Source organism: Tigriopus californicus, chromosome 10 (assembly GCF_007210705.1).
Source record: "Tigriopus californicus strain San Diego chromosome 10, Tcal_SD_v2.1, whole genome shotgun sequence".
Classification (NCBI taxonomy): domain Eukaryota; kingdom Metazoa; phylum Arthropoda; class Copepoda; order Harpacticoida; family Harpacticidae; genus Tigriopus; species Tigriopus californicus.
In genome coordinates, this window is record NC_081449.1 from 9,928,591 (window position 1) to 9,947,767 (window position 19,177).

Sequence of the window (19,177 nt, forward strand, 5' to 3'; positions counted from 1 at the left end):
GCTTTTGACACAGGACGATGATCATGTCAAACAGAAAAACATAATCGCCTACTTTTCCGTTTTCATTGTAAGCAGTTACATCACCGGCTTTACGGAGTCGCCCAAAGTCGCACAGTTTGGAGTCAAAGGGCAGCTGCATTAATTTGATGGTGTTGCTAACATTGGCAATGAGCTTGAGATCGGCTTCATCGGTTTGGATTTGTTTTTCACAGTCCTCATGCTCACGTTTCTTTTCGTTAACGTCCATGCCAATTTTGAGCATCTCTTCACATGCTTTAGAAATGTTCAAATAATCGGGGAAATCCGGCGGAGTGTTTCTTGATATCTCTTTTAGTAAGAGATGGTATTTTAGGAACCTTTGAAACGGAATCACTAAATGACTAGAGAGAGGGAAACTTGACGGTTTGGCCCTAATCTGGCTCTCGCTAATTTGTTTGCGTAGCGGAGTGTTGCTCATTTGTAGCCTTTCAACAACTTCCATGGCCACGGGGAGATTCACACAATATTGCCCATACAGCTTGCTCATGTGAGGAATGTGTTCAAGAAAAACTAGACCGATGTCAGTCCTCTTTTGCTTCAGGCCGAATAGGATATCACTATGAAGTTGAATCAGATCATCAAGTTGGTAAAAAACTATACTCTTGTGGTAAGGGGACATAAGAGTAAGAGGATCTCGAAACACGTCACGCACCATGATCAAGTTCTCTAAATACTTGTCCTCGGTGTCAATCAGTTCCTCGACAGGGGCTGCTCGCTTTGATTTCTTGCCAAACGAAATGTCCAGCGATAATCTCGGTTGTTTAGGAGGGAAAATGGTCTGATAGATATCCTCGTAGTGGCTCTGTTCCAGATCCTTGGCTGATCGATTGAAAGAGTCATAAAGATATTCGGTTTCAGCTTCGCCGTACAATTGATTTAGGGTCTCGTACACCTTCCGCTCCTGTTTCAGGCGTTTGGGCAAAAGTTTCTCCTTCTTCGGAAATCCAGGCACACCTGATCGTTTGAATTGGGCACAGTATGACAACACGGAGAGGGTTTCTATGACTTTGCCGACGTTTTTACAATGATACAGATCTTCCGGCTGGAAGAAGTGTTCATCCATATTCAGATGGAAATTGGCAATGATGGCGTGGAGGAAAAGAAAGATGTTGTGGCGGCACAAGAAATCATTGACAGCACGCCCTGTGGCTGGCTCAGGGGAGTCGTATAGAACTCGAGTCATGTCAATGGAGTTCGGGTCCAAGGAATGAACCAATTGACACAATACCACGCCATCTCGGAGAACAGCGATCAAATCACTCAACTGGGCTTTGGGGGACAGAACGGGGTCCTGTTTGGAAATCACGTTGAACTTCTCCAACCATTGGGCACACTCTCGCCAGAGTTCTGAAGTTGACATGTTGAACGTTAACGTTCACTTCCCGTCCCAGATGACTCGGTCCAAGCTGATGTTACATTTAAGGCCAGCTGAATATGAGTTTCTTCAGAGAAAATAGTTGCTCGTGTATTGTGAGGATAATCCTAGTCCAATTTGGTGTGATGGAGGTTACTACTTACTACTTACACACAGGTGGTCGGCCAGCTTTGGCAATTGGCAGGGCCGAGAAACGAGAATTGCCCCACCTTCCATCCGCAGATCTAGCAGGGCTAGAGGTAGGCGGTCGTTCTGCGTCAGTCTTGGATAGGCTTGAGGGCATGGATGCATGCGTGCTATGCTTCCACCACATCCACTACATCCAGTACATCATCCACTGTTCAGCTTGGTACGGATGAGTGAGCGACTTGCTAACTGATGAGGAGTGCATGGCCCTAGCGTGCATGCGAGGCCAGGAAGATCACCATCCGTCCATCCATCCGTTGCAATTGCGAGGATAAACAGAAAAGACCGATTGAAAGTGCCCGCTCGTCCCGCTCGTCCCGCTATTCCCGGCTCGTCTCGGTCTTCCCCTAAAGATCTGTTTTTGTGTGTGGGTAGTTGCTTTGCCCAGCTGATGGGAGAGGAAATAACCTGAAAAGAGATGGGATGCAATATCAATATGTTGGAAACTTTTCTGGAGGTTCTGGAGGCTTTCTGGGCACATGTTTTCCTTCCCGGTCAAGGACTGGCTAAAAAGTTATTTTCTGTGGCCAGACAACCTTCCACAATCATTGCCCCATCCAGGGTCCCTATCTTGACTCCTAAAAGCATTTTGATGCAATACATTGTGAACATTTATAACAAGATTAAATGCCAATGCTCGTTGTTGAAAAATGTTGACCCAAAGTCTTCAAATGTTACTCTTTAGAACTGCTTGAAGCAAAAAAAAAAAACGCGATTTTTTAGAGAAGTATTCGGACATTTAGGCAAGCGCTTGTACCAGCAAACAAACTTGCCTGCCAATGCCAGTAATGCAAGGTTGGCGTTTCGAACTGGTTTTGAAGAAGCTGACCTTTCCTCATATAGCAATATGAAAGAAGGGTCAGCTTCTCAAAAACATGTTTGAAGCTCCAAACTTGCATCGCTGACACTGGTACCAACAAACAAACGAACCTGCCAGAGCTTGGCTAAAGGTCCCCATGGTTTCGATGGGGGAAAAAAAGCCAAAATATTGGTCATCTAAACCTTAGGAAAAGTAACAACTAACGTGATTACATTCATTTTCGGGTAACGGTTGTGTAACGAATTGTTATTTTTTACCTTAGTAATTGTAACTGTAATTCGTTCTTTTTATTGAGGTACGACTAATGACCTGTGTTTTGGTCCGACGAGAAAATGCCAAAGAGAACGTTATGATTGGTGAAGTTTAGAGGTGGTGGCCATTGATGATCTCCTCACGGTTTTCAACACGGAAAGAAAGACCGTTGCTGGGATCATTGTCATGAGACGGCTGGGTATAAAACGTAATAGCTGGAACAACAAGCGACCTTTGCTCGTGGCATTTGATTGACAACAAAAAGGGATCTCGTCAATGCCTGAAAAACGAAGTGAAGGAAGAGATAACTTCCAGAACGGATCGACAAAAATCATGATTTGGGGCGAACGATCTGACCTTATTCCAAAGACATTCTTATGCAGAGAAATCCAGGGAAAAAAACCACGGATGACGAGATGGGCTAACAATGGTGTAAAACAATGATGGACAGTTTGCTCGAGCATGCGTGCCTTGGGCACGGCACTACTGTATAATTTGAATTCTCATTATCACTTTATCATTCATTTTATCATCATTTTCATCATTATTTTCATTTATCATTATCATTATCTAATATATCATGAATACCTATTGTCACGCCACCAACTGTAAGGTTTTGAGCACCAAGAGTGACGGTTTTTTCGCGAGATTTGGACCTGGCACTACGTTTGAGCACTAACGTGTCATCCTGCCTTAAGTGTCGTTCGGAGAACATCAAAACTGAATTTACTTTTGCAACAATCTACGCTCAATGTTTGCTGAATTTTGCTTCGGGATCCATTATCACTCCCAGATCTTTTTCAGATTCCAGCTCGCCGAGAGGAAAACCTTTGAAATGGCAAGATGGACTCATGTCACTTCACCCAAATCTGAGGCACTTCCATTTTTTGATTAAGCTCCATTCTGCTTATGGCCTCCCAATGAGAGATAGAATAGAGTCCACACTGAAGATTCCTGTTGTCAAGTGAGTGAGAAATTCCTCCCAAAAAATATTTGAATTAATGAGTTGCACAGAGTCTTTAACCTGTAGATCAGACATCCGCCAATGTTTTGAACGTCTATCTATATCCAGAACGAAGTTACGATCTCGTTCACCAAATCTGTTCTTTCCTTTATTTCCCTTTTTTCTCTTCTGCGAACTCTAAGAGAAAGTTGAAACACTCTTTTGGGCTTTGTGAGGTTGATGGGGAAGCCGTTAGCAATGTAAAGGCTATGGCTAACATGCTAGGAGATCAGTTCTCTAGCGTGTTTTCAACCCCACTGAGTTCAGAAGCAACAGCTCATTGCTCTGAAGATGAGTCTGTTGAGATTGACAAGGTCAGTCAAGTTGAGCGTTGAGATGATCTTGTAGTCACAGATCAGGATGCTTTAGAGGCCATCAGGGACTTGAGACTCTCGAGCTCTCCTGGTCCTGATGGTGTGACATCTCAGTTTCAGATGAGATGCTCACTGGTTCTTGCTCCTGTTTTCTCGTACTTGATGCGTTGCATCTTGGATCAGGGCAAGTTTCCATCTTCACTAAAGATAGCTCAAGTTGTACCAATTTTTAAAGGGGGAGATAACTCGCTCCCCAGTAACTATAGGCCTATTTCTCTCACGTCGAATATTGCGAAGGTGTTTGAGAAGATCATGAAGTTCAAACTTGTAGAGTTTCTTGAAGTCCGTGATGTCCTTCCACCTCGGCAGCATGGGTTCCGAGTGCATTTTAGCACGGTTACACAACTGATTAAACATATAGAACATAATATTGAGCAACTAGAGACACATGCGTCAGTTGATGCAGAGACACCAAGGCATGCATCTCATTCAAAATATTTTTAATTGCTTACTCGCAAGTCCAATCTGTGTATTTCAAGCATCAAGTCATTACATCAACGGAACTGGTCCTCCTCCTCTCATACTGTCTTGGAGGGCAAAGCTCTGCTCGACCCAGTAAATAGCTCATTCAATTTAACGAGATACTGGTACGTGAATCACAGAAATTTGCCAAGTAATTTGCAAAAGTAAGAATATTTTGATTAGAATGTATGCCTAGGTGTCGATGTATTGATTCTAAATCATAATAACCATGATAGAGACCATGGTATTGCTAATCAATGCAATAAACTCGTTTCAGCCCAAACTTGTCCTAGCAGCCGCAACCCGGCCAAACGGCCCATTTATCTCTTTTTACTGCCGGCGGTAAGAAAAGAATGGAAATCACTAAACCTCCAAATTCATCCGTCATTGGATAAGAAGCTTTATTCATGATGGGAATCAAATTGTTAAGGTCGAGGGATCCCTTAGTGACATACATGATGTCAAGTCAGGTGTTGCCCAGGGCATGTCTCATCGATGAAAGATTTAGGTGTAGTCCTCCAGAATAGGAAAGTTTGATGAGCATATCCAGTTGAAGGTGGGTAAAGCTTTTCAAATGTATGGTTGGATATATTGCACGTTTAAATCCAGAGATAGTATGCCACATCTTGAATATCCTTCACCAATTTGGACTCCAATGAGTTCAACAGGTTTGTAAAAGGTCGAATAAGTCCAAAGATGTTTGATTAGGAACATCACAGGAATGATAGAGCTCTCCTATTGGGAGAGACTTAAAAAGTTGGGACTGTATAGTGTTCAGAGAAGGTATGAAAGACATCTGATATTGTACGTTTTCAAAAGCATCCATGAGCTTTGTACCAACCCAATCTAGGTTCTAGGGTTAATTGCAGTGACCGTAGATGCTTAACGTGCGCTTTGAGACCCCCGTGAAGCCCTCGAGAATCCAGGCTAGTATGAACTAGAGCCACTCTGGTATGAACAATAAAGTCAAACTCTCCTCTTTCTCGGGCTCCTTCATTGTTCAATTTGCTTCCCTGAAACATTCGTAGGGAGTATGTAAGTGTTGATCCAGTAGCATCCTTTAACTCAGACTTCGTTGGTGGTTCAAATATTATATGAATGTAAAGTCAAGTAAAATCTTTTTCCGTCTTGAATTCTCAGTAGCGGGAGGGAAGTCCGCAAAAAAGTTTTTGTATTCAACAAGTGGAGTGAGAACTTTCGTTGTTAAAACCAAATGTGGATGTTGTGATCATTAACAAGTTTGGTCGTGATAGCAGTTAGGCTACTGTTGTCTGACTATCTAATCATTAAGAGTCGGTAAACCTGGTTAACCATGGAGTATAGATTGTCCTTAGCTAGCGTAAAAGTTCTTACATGGCTCTTGACATATTTTGCCTGTCCGTTGCCAGCAATAATTCAGTACAATAGTTGCTGATTGATTATCATTTATTACAATAGTTTTGATTGCTTTCTGACGACATGCATTGCAGGTCTTCTTTCATTATTTTAGCAGTGTGAATTTGGAAACCACTATGTAAAGGGCGGCTAAGTCGATGGTAGATAACTTCAAGCATTAAATCGCTTTTCTAAAGCGTCCAACTCGGATTGAATTTCTTGTGGGAGGCTGTGGCCAACTTGTTGTTTGAAGTATTGACGAAGTTCCGCAACTTCGTCCAGCCAAAAGTCCTTGGGTGTCGAGAACAACTCAGCCCAATCAATGCGTCCCAGACCCTCAGTGTTAAGCGATTCTTCTGTGGGGATGTAGCCAATAGGAGATTTGGTGGCAATATCGTCATAGCCATCACAACGGCGCATGATCCAATCCAAAACTCGAACGTTCTCTCCAAATCCAGGCCAGAGGAACTTGCCAGCAGACGACTTTCTGAACCAATTGACCATGAAAATTTTGGGAACAGTAGCAGAGTGCTTGGAACCCATATCCAACCAATGTTTGAGGTAGTCGCCGAAGTTGTATCCAAAGAAAGGCCTCATGGAGAAGGGATCATGCATAACCATTTTGCCTTTGTGTTCAGCTGCTGCGGTCGCTTCTGATTTCAATGCAGCTCCCAAGAACACGCCATGTTGCCAATTCAGCGACTCGGAAACCAAAGGAACACCTTCGGGTCGCCGACCACCAAATAAGATGGCATCGATCTTAACCCCTTGGGGATCTTCCCAGCTTTCATCCAAGATGGGACAATTCTCAGCCGGAGCGCAAAACCTTGAATTCGGGTGAGCGGCCTTTTTCCCATTGTTGGGGGTCCAATCGTCCCCTAACCAATCGATCAGATGTGCTGGAGCTTCTTCGGTCATTCCCTCCCACCAGACGCCGCCGTCGTCAGTCATGGCAACATTAGTGAAGAGGGTGTTCTTGAAAATGGTTTGCATTGCAATTGGGTTGCTGTCGTCGCTGGTTCCAGGTGCCACACCAAAGAACCCGTTTTCAGGATTGATGGCTCGGAGGGATCCATCGTTGTCAAATCGGAGCCAAGCAATGTCATCTCCGACACAGGTCACGTCGTACCCAGGCAATGTTGGGTTCAACATGGCTAAATTTGTCTTCCCGCAAGCGGAAGGGAATGCGGCGCACACGTATCGTCGCTCTTCCGAATCATGCTTCTTCAACCCCATGATAAGCATGTGTTCGGCAAACCAGCCTTGTTGTCTGGCCAAAGCAGAACCAATCCGCAGAGCGAAGCACTTCTTTCCCAGAAGTGAATTTCCGCCATATCCGGAACCAAAAGATATGATTTCAGAAGAATGAGGACGATGAGCAATCATGGTTTCTTCGGGATTGCAAGGCCACATGACGTCTTTTTGTCCGGGAGCCAAAGGCTTACCCACTGAATGCAAGCATTTGACGAACTCTCCACTTTTTCTGATGCAATCCATGACCCTGCTGCCAACCCTGGTCATGACGCTCATGCTGATGGCCACATAGCATGAATCAGTCAACTCAATGCCGTTCTTCGACAATGGGCCACCAACGGGTCCCATGCTGAAGGGAATCAGGTACATGGTACGGCCTCGCATGCAGCCTGGAAATTTCTGTTTCACTTTCTCATCCAACTCTTCGGGAGCCATCCAGTTGCCAAGAGTTCCCTTGATGCCTTCGGCGGTGGGGGGAATAGTCTCAATTTTTTCAGGGGTACTAATGAAAGTCTTGGATTCCACTCGGGCCACATCCTTGGGATCGGTTCGGGTCAAGAAGCAGTTCTCGTATTTGGGCAATGGGATGATAACACCAGCCTTGACTAGTTGTTCTTTTAGACGGGTTTCTTCGGATAAGCTGCCATCAATGATGTGTAGAGAATCCGGTTGACATAATTCAACCTGGGCCTTAACCCAGGGGGCCACTTGAGTAGGTAGACTCTCCCATGAACCATGGGATACGCGACAAGGGATTTCTCCTGTTTTGATCCCAGCAAGCTGGCGAAAACTATAGAAAGAAAAAGAATGACATAATGATAATGTAACCACACGTTACTGTCTCTAATAGTGAAACTTACACGACAGGAGTTCGTTCCTCAAAATTCAACTCGGACAAGTTCGGCATTGTGCTTCACTGTTAGTTTTCGACCAATGTAAAAAAAGATGCTCTGTACTCTGTGAGAGTAAATTCGATTGTGATGCTCTCACATCTGAAACCGATCCTATTTAAGTGTACCTGAATGTACTACTACACTTGCTTCTCGGCTTAACGTTCGCCCTGATAATGCCTGTTTGGGGAGATGGCGCGCACTCAGATCCTCCCCAATACGGAGGGTATGGTGGATGCTGGATGCTGGATACGGGACAGGCAGGAGAATAAGAGGTTGTTGTTGACGTTATGATGAACATGCTGAAGTCGAGCCCCCCGACCCTATGGTACCACCTTGAACAAGGGCCGTGAATGCTTCTCATTGGCTGGAATCCAGTTTTGAGCGGTTCCAAGAGAAGAAGAACAACATCCGAAGTCGGATCGAACTGGTACCGTCCAGCACCATCCCCCACTTCTTTACTTCTACGAGAAGGTTCCAACAGGCGAACGAACGACTGGATTGGAGGGCGATCGAGACTAGTGTCCTCCAGGTGGGCAAACGTTCTTTGACATACTTCGTGGGATGAATCAGTTTCTGGTGAAGTCGGCGGCGAACTCGGGTCATTCGGTCTGGCCAATGTTTTTCGAGACCTCTGCTGTATTTTGGAGTACACTTTCCTTCCATAAAAAAAACTCCGGATGAACACAAGCTCTTGGTGCTAATGTGACTGGTTTTTTCCGTGGAAGGAACCTGAATGTGTTTCAAGAAAGGAGACCAAAACAAACGCATGCATGCACGCAGCATGATCCATGAAAAAGCTCATTGTTACTAAGGCAACTCCTGTACCGTCGATCGTCTCGTTCTTATTTATAACACATCAGTTGATCAAAAAGTACTCTCAACTCGTGTTGATTTCGAACTTGGACAAAACCCTCCATCAACTGTAACAAAAACAAAGAAAGAAGATGACGAGGAAAATAAATCGTGGAAAAGTATTTGTGCACCGAGCTCTACTTGGGATGAACTTAGATTTGATTAGAGTTACCTTGATGATTTTTATAAAGTTAAAAGGGCTTGTGTTGTTCGTTGGTGCGCAGGTTCAGTTCCTTTGATATAGGAAACCAACCATCCGGCCACCATTCCGTACCAAAATCCAAAAGAATGGTGTTCTTTATTGAAATTACTTTCAAAAGTTGTGAAGAGAAATGCACTCGTCAAAAGGTGTGCTTCTGTGCTAAGGATCAAAAGATGAAATTATAAAACCGGTGAAAGAAACATAGGCACACCAAGAGTAACGAGTGTTTTGAAATCTTCGATCCCCCAATATAAAGAAACATCGCTCTACTAAAAATGCTCCAACCTTGTTGATCTATACTTCTGATCATTGGTATTTTGACTCTAAAAAAGAGTAATTCCAGACTCGTTCGATCACAAGACCTGCCAGTCAGCGAAATTACAGAAAATAAGTCTGTGTCAGTTGGTGATACTATTGTCGCTGCCCCACCCAGTGATAGTCTATTGAAAGCACATATGCAAAGTTTCAATCACGTGGGTAAGAGAAGGACGTGATTGATTGTTTTTGGCTTCTGTGATACAAACGTCATAAGATCTGTTGTGATGTATTGCTAATATTTTCTTAGGATATATGCCATAAATGTATGGTCTGATGTATAAATAGTGAAACAAAGTCATTTAATTCTGATCTATGTGTTCAAGTACCACGTTGACGGGCGGGCGGAGATGTACAGGCTTCTGGGTACCATCAACTCTTAGGGTCTCACGATTACACTTAGCAAGTCCAAAAGTACACGAAATTGCTATTCAGGATGAAAACGTTGGAAGTGGCAAGCAAGTTCAAAGATTTCATAATACGGTTCTTTAAACGAAAACTCAGTAGTTCAGTTCCAAGTGAATACAGTATGGGTGCATAAGTTTTGCACTTTCAAACGAGGTCGTATCGAGCAAAATAGAAACTTAAAGAAGAGTCTTATAATAGCAGATATTTTCATGGCTTATCCCCTTGACCGCTTGACCGCTTTGCCTTATGCCTCAACCAATCTGAGTTGAGAATTTCGGTCGACACATAATCTAATAGGTTCTTGGAAGGGGTCAAGCGGACAAGCGGTGAAGCGGATAAGCCACGAAAATAGCAGCTAATGATATGTTTTAAGGAAAAGTTGCAGGGATGCCTTCAATTCCAGCTTTCTACATTTTTTCAAGCCGAACTATCGAAATTTCTTAATTTCACCTGTCTCTAATTTACAGGGCTTTTTGAACGTATTGAGACAGCATGGCTGAATTTAGGTATGGAGGCCTTAGAGGCTGACCTATCATGTTAAACTGATCTTTCCTGAACGATTAGCCAATATTGCCATGGTCACAAAATTCACCCATGGGTGTCTATTAAGACATCCAAGCGGTGGGCCCTTTTTGTAAGTAACTGACTCAATCCCAATTTTATTGTTTATGACCTCAAAGATCTTTTTTGCTTTAATCTAAAACAGCCTTAATGATGCCCACCTTCAACTCAAACATTACTTTTTCATCAGTTGAATAAATCCACCTGGATCATTTTGTTTTTCCTCAAATCCCAAATTGACAGATCCCATGGGAATAATCTATTATAAATTGAGGTCTCAAAGTTGAATTTTGACCTGGTAACTTCCCATCACAAGATACATTATGATAGCAGAAGTTTCCTTGATCACGCCACATTCCTAATGGGTGTAGGCAAAGAGACCAGAAAATTTCCAATTTTCATCCACAAAGAAAAGGACATTTTCCTTAGGACATCCCATTCTTGAGCTGATTAAAGACTATAATGTTTTTTTCCATGGACTTTCCGTTTATAACATTTGTCTTTAAATGAGTGGCAACTGACACAAAATATTTTATAATTGCAAGTATATCTTTGCTATGCCATGGATCATGGTCAGTGGTGGAGAGATCCCCCGTTTGAAAGATGAAGCTTCACATCAATATTTGGCACATTTTGAAACTTGAAATTATTGCCAGATTTGTGGGAAATTCTCACAAGCAATTTTGGGCTACATATTGTATTCGCATTGATTCTGATCAACGTTTTGGGTGCATTTCATTTGGATTCATCATGGAAGATGATTTTCATATTCTTTTCTTGTTTTGTGGACTTCCTTTCCGCTACTGGGATTGGAATCCCAGCAGTTCAAGACAAAAAATTTCTTCATTTTACTTAACTTTCATTTTCATATATGATTTGATCGACCAATGAATTAGAGTTGACAGATCTGGCTAGCCCTTGAATATAAGGTTGATCAGGAATTTTAGTCAAAGACTAATCAAAATTTGACTTAAATCCTGATACTTGATCAACGCCTACATACTCCCTACAAATACTTGAGGGCAGCAAATAGAACAATGATGGAGCCCAAGAAAGAAGAGAATTGGACTTCATTGTTCTAACTAGCCTGGGTTCTCGAGGGCTTGAAGGTGCTCTCAAAACGCTAAATTCTGGGTTGGGACAAAGCTGATGAATGCTTTAGAAAACGTACAGTATCAGATACCTTTGGTACTTTGTCTGAATACCGTACAATAATTGATGGGATCAGCCATTTCATTTTTCTTCATAATGTTTATGTTTTAAAAGATAGCTTTCTTGATTTGTTTAAAGACAAAACTAGCACTTAAACATCAATGAACATGACTTGGTTAGTAATAAAGTATCAGCTATTACGGTCAGTTTAGAAAATTGCAATAATTTAGTACGCGTACTGTAATTTCGACTTTTCTAATGCTTCAAGCAAATATTCAAAGTAAAGTTTTGATGCCCTCTAGGTATAACTAAGAGTTGATATTACATGTTTGCGCACTTTTGACGACAGATTGGGCCTTGTAACGTAACTGTTGTATCTTACTTTTGTTATTATATAGGAATACTATGGGAAGAAATTAAATAGCTAAAATCAAAACCGTGATGAACGGGTAATAAGATGTCTAGCCATGGGTTTTTCAAGTTTGATGCCCTAATATCATTGCTGTCGAAGACCATTACAAGCGCTCTTTTGAAAAATGCGATCCCAACTTGTTACAAAATATTGTACTTGGTAAAATAATATTGCGTCAAAAAAAAAGTGAAATCTCGTTGTTACACCTTCGGTTGAAGGAACAATTCAAAAATTAAAAGAATTTATTCATCAAAACAAACGACGTTTTGTTAATAAAGTATGAAAATGGTGGGCGAAAAGCACTGTTATATCGTACCAATGATTTCCGTATGTTTCTTTACTAGTCTTTGCTGTGCCATACCCACACGCCTGTTTGAGGTTGGTTCTTAGTGCCGCAAGTTTGTGTATTTCATATTTTGAAGAAACAACTTTCCTTCAGTTTTTGCGACCGGCTTACCTTTCAGAGCAAGTTAAATTTGTATCGTTATATATATAGAGGGCCTTTCACGACCACAATCAACGTATGCCCAGTCTCTTGATTTAATGGGTCTCCGAATCTCTCAAAATCTTGATACAAGAGATCTTCTCTTGTATCAAGATTTCAGAGTGAAAAACGTTAGACCCAAACGTTTCAATGGACTGAAACATGGACTCGGGCTTTTGTCATGAAGAGCCCCAAATCACGTGTAGGTAAATGCGCCCGGTCGACTCCTCGAAGAAAGTTTTAGAAACTCTACATGCCCGGCGAGAACACAATCAAGAGCGTAATGCAGAAAAACTTACTTTGCCAAATCTGGTAAAGCTTAAACCTTTTAAATAACATCTGTCTAATATTTGCTTCATAACTTTTGCATCATCCTGAAAGACCGATTAAAAATTACGACCGTTAGTTTCTACTCGTCCGTTCAAACAGAACTTGAGGCGTGGAGCTTTTCCCCTCTCTGGATCTAGCAACACTGCATTGGTGGTTCTCAAAATAAACGGAAAATGTCGTGCCCAAAGACAAAACCCCGAGATCTCGCCAGGATTAGGGTGTGAATTTGCAAGTTTTGGCAGAAGAGGCGGTTCCCTCCCAGCACGATGGGCAACAAAAACATTCTGGGGGTACAAGCGATTCCTTTGGTGTGTCGAGCAATGGCTCAGACTCGAGTTGTACTTTCAAACCGCTGAACACGTTGACGGAGGCGTGTGGCCCGCTTTGAACCGCTTTGTAAGCCGCTGAGGAAAGTGGACAGAGCAGAGAAGGCGAATGGAAAGAACCGGTAAAGAATAGTCAGAGAAAAAAGAAGACTCAGGGCAGCTACAACTTATTCTTTAACATATTTTGAACCAGTTTTCATCTAAAAAGTAGCTGAGAGGGCGAGGAAGAAGCCAACTGGTTTAACCTCTAATAAATCTGAAATATGCTTCACGGGATTGAAAAGACAATTACATTTTTTTAAACACCACGAAAATGAAGATTTTTAGTACAAGTTTTGCAAATAATCAAGTACACTTTGTAATCCGTTCCGTTAATTCTTTCAAAATTGTCAATGATTGTTGTGGAATCGTCACTGGTTGTGTAGCATTTTAAAGTGTTCGAAAGAAAACTCATTGGCTTTATTAATTTTCATTAATCCTTTCAGGCACATAAGTTAAGCTAGAATAATCTACATAATTGAGCTATGACTGCAAGCTATGAAATTGTTCCTTAGCAATGCGCATGGTGGAAAAATGTCAAGGAAAGTTCTGGTGTTTCTGTCCAAACTGAATATGTCAATGCTGTACAAGACAGTATTCTCTGTCTTTGTAGATCACATTTGTTGGCTATTCTCCAAAACAATGTCAAATTTTGAAAACATGTTTTCAAAATTCTAAACCATTCAGGTTGTATAACCACATCTACAATAGATAAGAGCTTTGTTTGTGATATTGAAAAGCTCAAAATGGCAGCCCTGTTTCTTCGGCCCAACAGATGAGGTCATGGTAGATAGAGATTGGTTAGTGTTCAAAAGAATATTGGGACGTTCTAACAAGAGAAGAAGATGACGTAATGATCTTTTTGGGTGAGGTCACTTGAACTTTTGGGGCTTAATATTTCCTTTTTAAGGGATTAGATTACAGTTCCGTCAAAGCAATAGTTCATCTAACATGGCATTTTTTATAAACTGCCACATTTCCGCTCATGACAAACATGAAAGATACTTTAAAGCCCGAAAAAGCTGTTTTTGAAGTCATATTTGTTAATTTTAAGGTTCCTATTTATACAAAAGATTTTTCGAAACCAAAGAAAACATTTTTGACAAATATTATGAGTTGTTTATCGGTGTGTTATTGTCTTCCCCGTATTGAAAAGTATAACTCATCAGTCAGCTGCTACTTAAATGACCCAATGCCATTCTGATGGGGTTTAATTGTGTAAATTGCTTTATGGAAAGAATAGAAACTGGCATTGCCACAACTTATTGGTTGCCCTGAAGAATCTAGTGACAACAGCTTGGTTCCGCTTTCCGCCTTTTGTCATTGCAGCTCGTTATTCGGATCGGACTAGACTCACTGTGTAAGGTCCATATTGGAAATGAGAATGAGCCACGCGGGAAAATTCGATTGCATGGGTAGCTCCTTAGTGGCTATGAAGCAGGCTCTAATGCTGGAAAAATGTAATGCTGATCGTTCTCAATTGAATGAATGTAATTCGTTGGATTGCGGTGAAACCAATTCGCTTACTAATCTTTGGACTTGTCCTTCCAGACCGTGAGGAATGTGCCACCAGGGATATTCAGTTGAGGTTAAGAGGTGACATGGGGAAGAGTTCCCGATTCATCTTGTTACACACGGTGGCATGGACGGAGCGAGGCGGCACCATTCCGTGCGAGATGGGACTGGTGGAACTCAGTCTGGAGAAAGGAGTTTTGCGTTACTACAATCAATTGATTGACGCCAATCCCATTCCCATTGGTATAAAAGGCGCCATGAAAGAGTATTCGGACAAATATCATCACATTTGGTTGGACAATCCCGATCTTTCGGATGATTTTGAAGCTATCTTGAGGCGTTTCAGCGAAATATTGGCGGTACGAGAGGGCGAGAAATATGCTAATAAAGGGGTCCGACTTCAAGCGCCATCAGAAATTCAAGATCTTGTGATTGAGCAAGATCGTTGCAAAGCGGAGAGAAAGTTCAAGCACTTGCCCATCTTTGTAGCGAAAGAAAATCTCGTCCAATCGAAAGAGGCCTTTGAGTGGCTCCAGAATCAAGCTAAAGTATGTACGATCTTGGGATTCCATATATGTTTTAAGCGATTGTATTATGTATTTACAGACCAATTTTCACTTCGAGTGTTATGACCTCTCGGTCTTGTTCTATCATCTCATGAATTTTGAAGTTGATGCCTCCGCACTTCGAATCCCGTCTCTCTCCATCGCCAAAGCGCTGCTTGAGCGAGATGTTCTTTTATACACGTCGGGCATGTCTTGCAGGTTTGTGTGTTTTCAATTCAATTGTCCGGGTAGTACTTTGGTTCCCGCTCTCTCGGCCAACTACACATCAGTAGTGCAGTACTGAGAAAATGTGACCATGATATCAGTCATGTTGAAATTGGCCTCATTTTCTATTCACTTATTCTCAAACATATGTGATATTTGCAAGTGTCTTTGAGTCACATGTTGGCGCTAAATCTAGTGTACACCCATTTCGTCCTAAACCCGATGCAACGCAATAGATAGCTTGTCCTATTGGTCACGGTCAGGCCGGCTTTTAGCATGATTGGAGATCAAAACCTGTTTTTGGATTGATGTCATCAGCAATTACTGCGGAGTACGAGCTCGTTTTTTCTAAAACAACCTGCTGTCTGATGTAAAAAGAGAACTACAAGCTAGTTCAAAGGTGACAATATACGTCGTAGCGCGGATTCGTATGATGTGAATTCGTTCGCTTTGAAACTTAGGAGAAAAAACAGTAAGCAAACGGGATTTGGTTTTTGCTCTGTAAAAGAAAACCAGAGTGAGATTGAATGAGGTGTATTTTATACTGTATTCCATTGATCAATTATTTGCTAACGTTTCTTTTCCAGGTTTCATGAGGCCGAAGAGAATTCCTTTTGCGCTGGGGCCATTTGTTCACGCCGAGCCTTCATCTTTCTTGACATGACATGTCAAGCATTGGGTGTTCCCAAACAAGAGAGTTGTCATTATCCTCTTGGCCTTCCAGATTCCACGAAATTAGAGGCTACTGCTAAGCTAGCAAATTCGAACAAACTTGCGAACCTTACGCTTGAGAAATTATCATTAAGAGAAGTTGCAACTTCCGTTTCGAAAGGCAACATCGAGTCCCACTTTTTGGCAGACTTTTTAGATCTTGAAGACGTTGGAGATCTTACCTTGTGCTCTGAGTTAGATTTAGACTCTACAACAACTGCATCTGAGCTTGACCATTCGTTCACCTCTCAAGCCACTCTATCAGTAATTAGTCGATTTTCCCATCGCCGCAAAGATACTACGAGATGCACAGTTGAGGAATCTAGCGTGGAAGATTTTCACTCTGCCGTTGAGAATATGTCGGTGCTGAGTAAAGATGAAACTGTGAGTCGTTCGTGAGACAATTAACAACAACTTTATGTGGACCAATATCAAGTCTGTTTGAAGAATACCTTGCAAACGAAATGAATTATTGGAAGTCGTTTTATTTTTCTTCCCACCAAACTAACTTTGAAGCCATGTAGCGAATTTGCAAAAAAGCTCAACATCAGCATAAGTCGTTGGAAACACATGTTTCACAGTAGCTGGATTCTTCGATGATCAGCTTACCCCTCTCGTCTCACCATTGAGACGACTGCCATAGTGGTTCAAAAGCCTTTTTGAAGTCTCTCAGAAGTATCCAAACAAATCTTGGTAGCTATTCGCCATATGAGCGTAAAATTTGAAAAATAATTCAATATATCAATAAGGTCAAAATTACATGTTATGGTTTTTGCGAGGTAGAAGACTCTTAAGATGGATTTGCGTATTTCTCTTAATACTTGATAGGGCTTTTTGACCACTTTTTGGTGAGACAAGTGAGACGAGACGAGAGGAGAGGAGACGACTGTATCCAAGAATCCAGCTAGTATTTCAGCGCGGATTAGATTTGCCATCAAAATATTAGGCCTTGGTGATTTAAATTAGGAAAATGATGTAAAAGAACTGCATCAGAATCCAATCCGTAGACGTATTAAAAAGGGTGCCTATCACATGCACAACAATCCAAAGCTGAGAGAAGAAGGTATGTGTTTTGCTGTGTTTAACGAAAGTCCATTGGATTTGTGACTAGGAATTTGAATAAAGTTCAAAAAGAGAGAAAAACAACATGGACAAAATTGTTCAACTCGAAGAGGAGAACAGATGATTTCTGTGCCCCCGAAAAAGGTTTCTTGGAATTGACCTAATTTCTCCTTGGGATATGAGAAATTTTGGTGACAAATTCAAATACTTTCAAAATTAAAAAAACATACCATATCCACCCAACATCTTTGGACCTGCTCGAGCTTTTGCAAACCTGCTGAACTAATTGGAGCCCAAATGGGACAGGCATATTCAAGATGTGGCTGAACAATCGACTTGTACAGAGTTAGCATCGTGATACTATCTCTGGACTTAAACGAGCGATATATCCAACCACATGTTTGAAAAGATTTACCAACTTTCAACTGGATATGCTCATCGAACTTTCCATTACCTTGGAGGACTACACCTAAATCCTTCATGGATGAGACCTGCTCAATGTCCTTACCTTCATCATCTAATAGTGGAGTGTCTAATGGCGTCGACCCAAAGGTCATTGAGCGAAATTTCATTCCATTCAGTGCCATGTTACTCGCAGCAACTTAGGAGTAGATTTGGTCTAGGACCTCTGCCAGACAACCGGAATCCTGACCATTCCTATCAACTATCAATTTTGTATCATCAGCATAAGAAGAGATACTGACACTACTACTACCAAGCTTATCAAGATCGAAATTGATGACCAGGATTCACATTATTATCAAAATAGAAACTGATGATGCAAAAACAGATTGACCTAAAATTGGTTTGATTAGGGCAAAAAGACAAAAACTTGACCAATCCAATTCACAAGATCCTGAAGATCTAGTTCTTTTGTCCAAAATGTCCTTAGGTAAGGGCCTGTTCAAGGACTGACCTATTATACTGGCCATTGTCTCAGGATGCCAATTTCAATGCCATAATTAAGTGCCGACTTTTTTGAGAAGTCATTGCTTCAGCGGTAACACAACAAAGTCAGTAAGTAATTGAAACTACGAAAAATAAAACTGCAGCAAATAGTTTGAGGTTCGGGAACCTAATTTTTACGGCAAGCAATTTCAAAATAACTGAATATCTAGAAATAGTATACTAGTAAGTAATTTGTATGTCTGCTTGTGAGTAATAATGTTATATTTAACGAAATGTGATGCTAACGAAACATTTCTGTTTTGAGATAATTGACGTGGATCTGTGATTCAATTCTTTTACAAAGCATAATAAATCCCACATGCGACTTTTCAAAAGCATCATGTTAAGAGATCATAAATCTTTTAGACTAAGGTTAAGACACGGACTTCTAGATATTTGTATTATGTATTATATTTTATGCTATATTTGATGTAGTGTCTACAACATAACTTTGACCATATCTGCTGAGTTGTCTAAGCATAGTTCTGGTCTCAAACTTGGCCAAGTTTATCATTCAACAAGATCTTGTGGTCGTATGAAGTGCTAAACTGAACTCGTTTAGGAGAAAAAAAATTAGCTTCCGTTTGCAGTCCATATCGCTAGAAGTCCCTGATTAAGATTAAGCGGAACTAAAGTTACATCCCCAGCATACGTATGTTATTAGGTCTGCTTGGAGCTTCAGATCTACTGGTAAGTAGGTTCTTTTGGGGATAATCAATAATATCTGACGTCCCACTGTCGAAGCACGTATTTAGTTGCTTTTAATATGTTTCTTCTGGAAAAAGTAAAATCTGAAAAAATATGACGAAAAGTAATATTTTCTATCGCGATTAAATAGTTGTTATTTTTTCCTTCATGCCTTTAAAAGTTACGTACTACTCTTTTTCTTTTCGCAATACTACGTTTTGGTGGTGTTAGTAAACAGCTCTTCTCAGAAAACATATCTTGAAAGTCTGTGAGACATCTCCGAGTCCGAAGTTACTGATCTCGAGAAACTCACGGCTTCAAAAAATGGGTTCATTCATAACACTGGAGTATGGAAGTGGGCCCCAGGGGAG

The 19,177-nt window shown here is 41.3% G+C and overlaps 3 protein-coding genes and 1 long non-coding RNA gene across 6 annotated transcripts; 2 read left to right on the forward strand and 2 right to left on the reverse strand.

The window, feature by feature from the left end:
• On the reverse strand, positions 1-1,970 carry LOC131888916 (guanine nucleotide exchange factor VAV2-like; the record flags this gene model as incomplete). Its single annotated transcript, XM_059237868.1, is given in 2 exon segments — positions 1-1,481; positions 1,558-1,970. A coding segment is annotated over 1 exon segment (1,399 nt), but the record flags the coding sequence as incomplete, so codon positions are not given.
• Positions 1,971-2,527: 557 nt separating this feature from the next.
• On the forward strand, positions 2,528-3,269 carry LOC131888700 (uncharacterized). Its single transcript, XR_009374150.1, has 2 exons — positions 2,528-2,644; positions 2,716-3,269. It is a non-coding gene; the product is annotated as an uncharacterized LOC131888700 (long non-coding RNA).
• Positions 3,270-5,918: 2,649 nt separating this feature from the next.
• LOC131888003 (phosphoenolpyruvate carboxykinase [GTP]-like) lies at positions 5,919-8,248 on the reverse strand. The gene is made up of 2 exons (XM_059236762.1): positions 8,000-8,248; positions 5,919-7,929 (listed from the first exon to the last, which is right to left on the reverse strand). The coding sequence occupies exons 1-2, from the start codon at positions 8,044-8,046 to the stop codon at positions 6,057-6,059; spliced, it is 1,920 nt and encodes a 639-aa protein (XP_059092745.1). The 5' UTR covers positions 8,047-8,248; the 3' UTR covers positions 5,919-6,056.
• A 5,712-nt stretch (positions 8,249-13,960) lies between these two features.
• On the forward strand, positions 13,961-16,598 carry LOC131888960 (protein maelstrom homolog). Of its 3 annotated transcripts, none has more exons than XM_059237928.1 (5): positions 13,961-13,979; positions 14,443-14,573; positions 14,665-15,176; positions 15,235-15,392; positions 15,986-16,598. In XM_059237928.1, exons 2-5 carry the CDS (start codon positions 14,492-14,494, stop codon positions 16,506-16,508), a joined length of 1,275 nt encoding a protein of 424 aa, XP_059093911.1. In that variant the 5' UTR covers positions 13,961-13,979; positions 14,443-14,491; the 3' UTR covers positions 16,509-16,598. The 3 variants fall into 3 exon arrangements, with proteins under 3 accessions (XP_059093911.1, XP_059093913.1, XP_059093912.1); XM_059237929.1 differs by lacking the exon at positions 13,961-13,979 and having other exon boundaries at positions 14,413-14,573; positions 14,665-14,920; positions 14,975-15,176; XM_059237930.1 differs by lacking the exon at positions 13,961-13,979 and having other exon boundaries at positions 14,361-14,473.
• Positions 16,599-19,177: the final 2,579 nt, after the last annotated feature.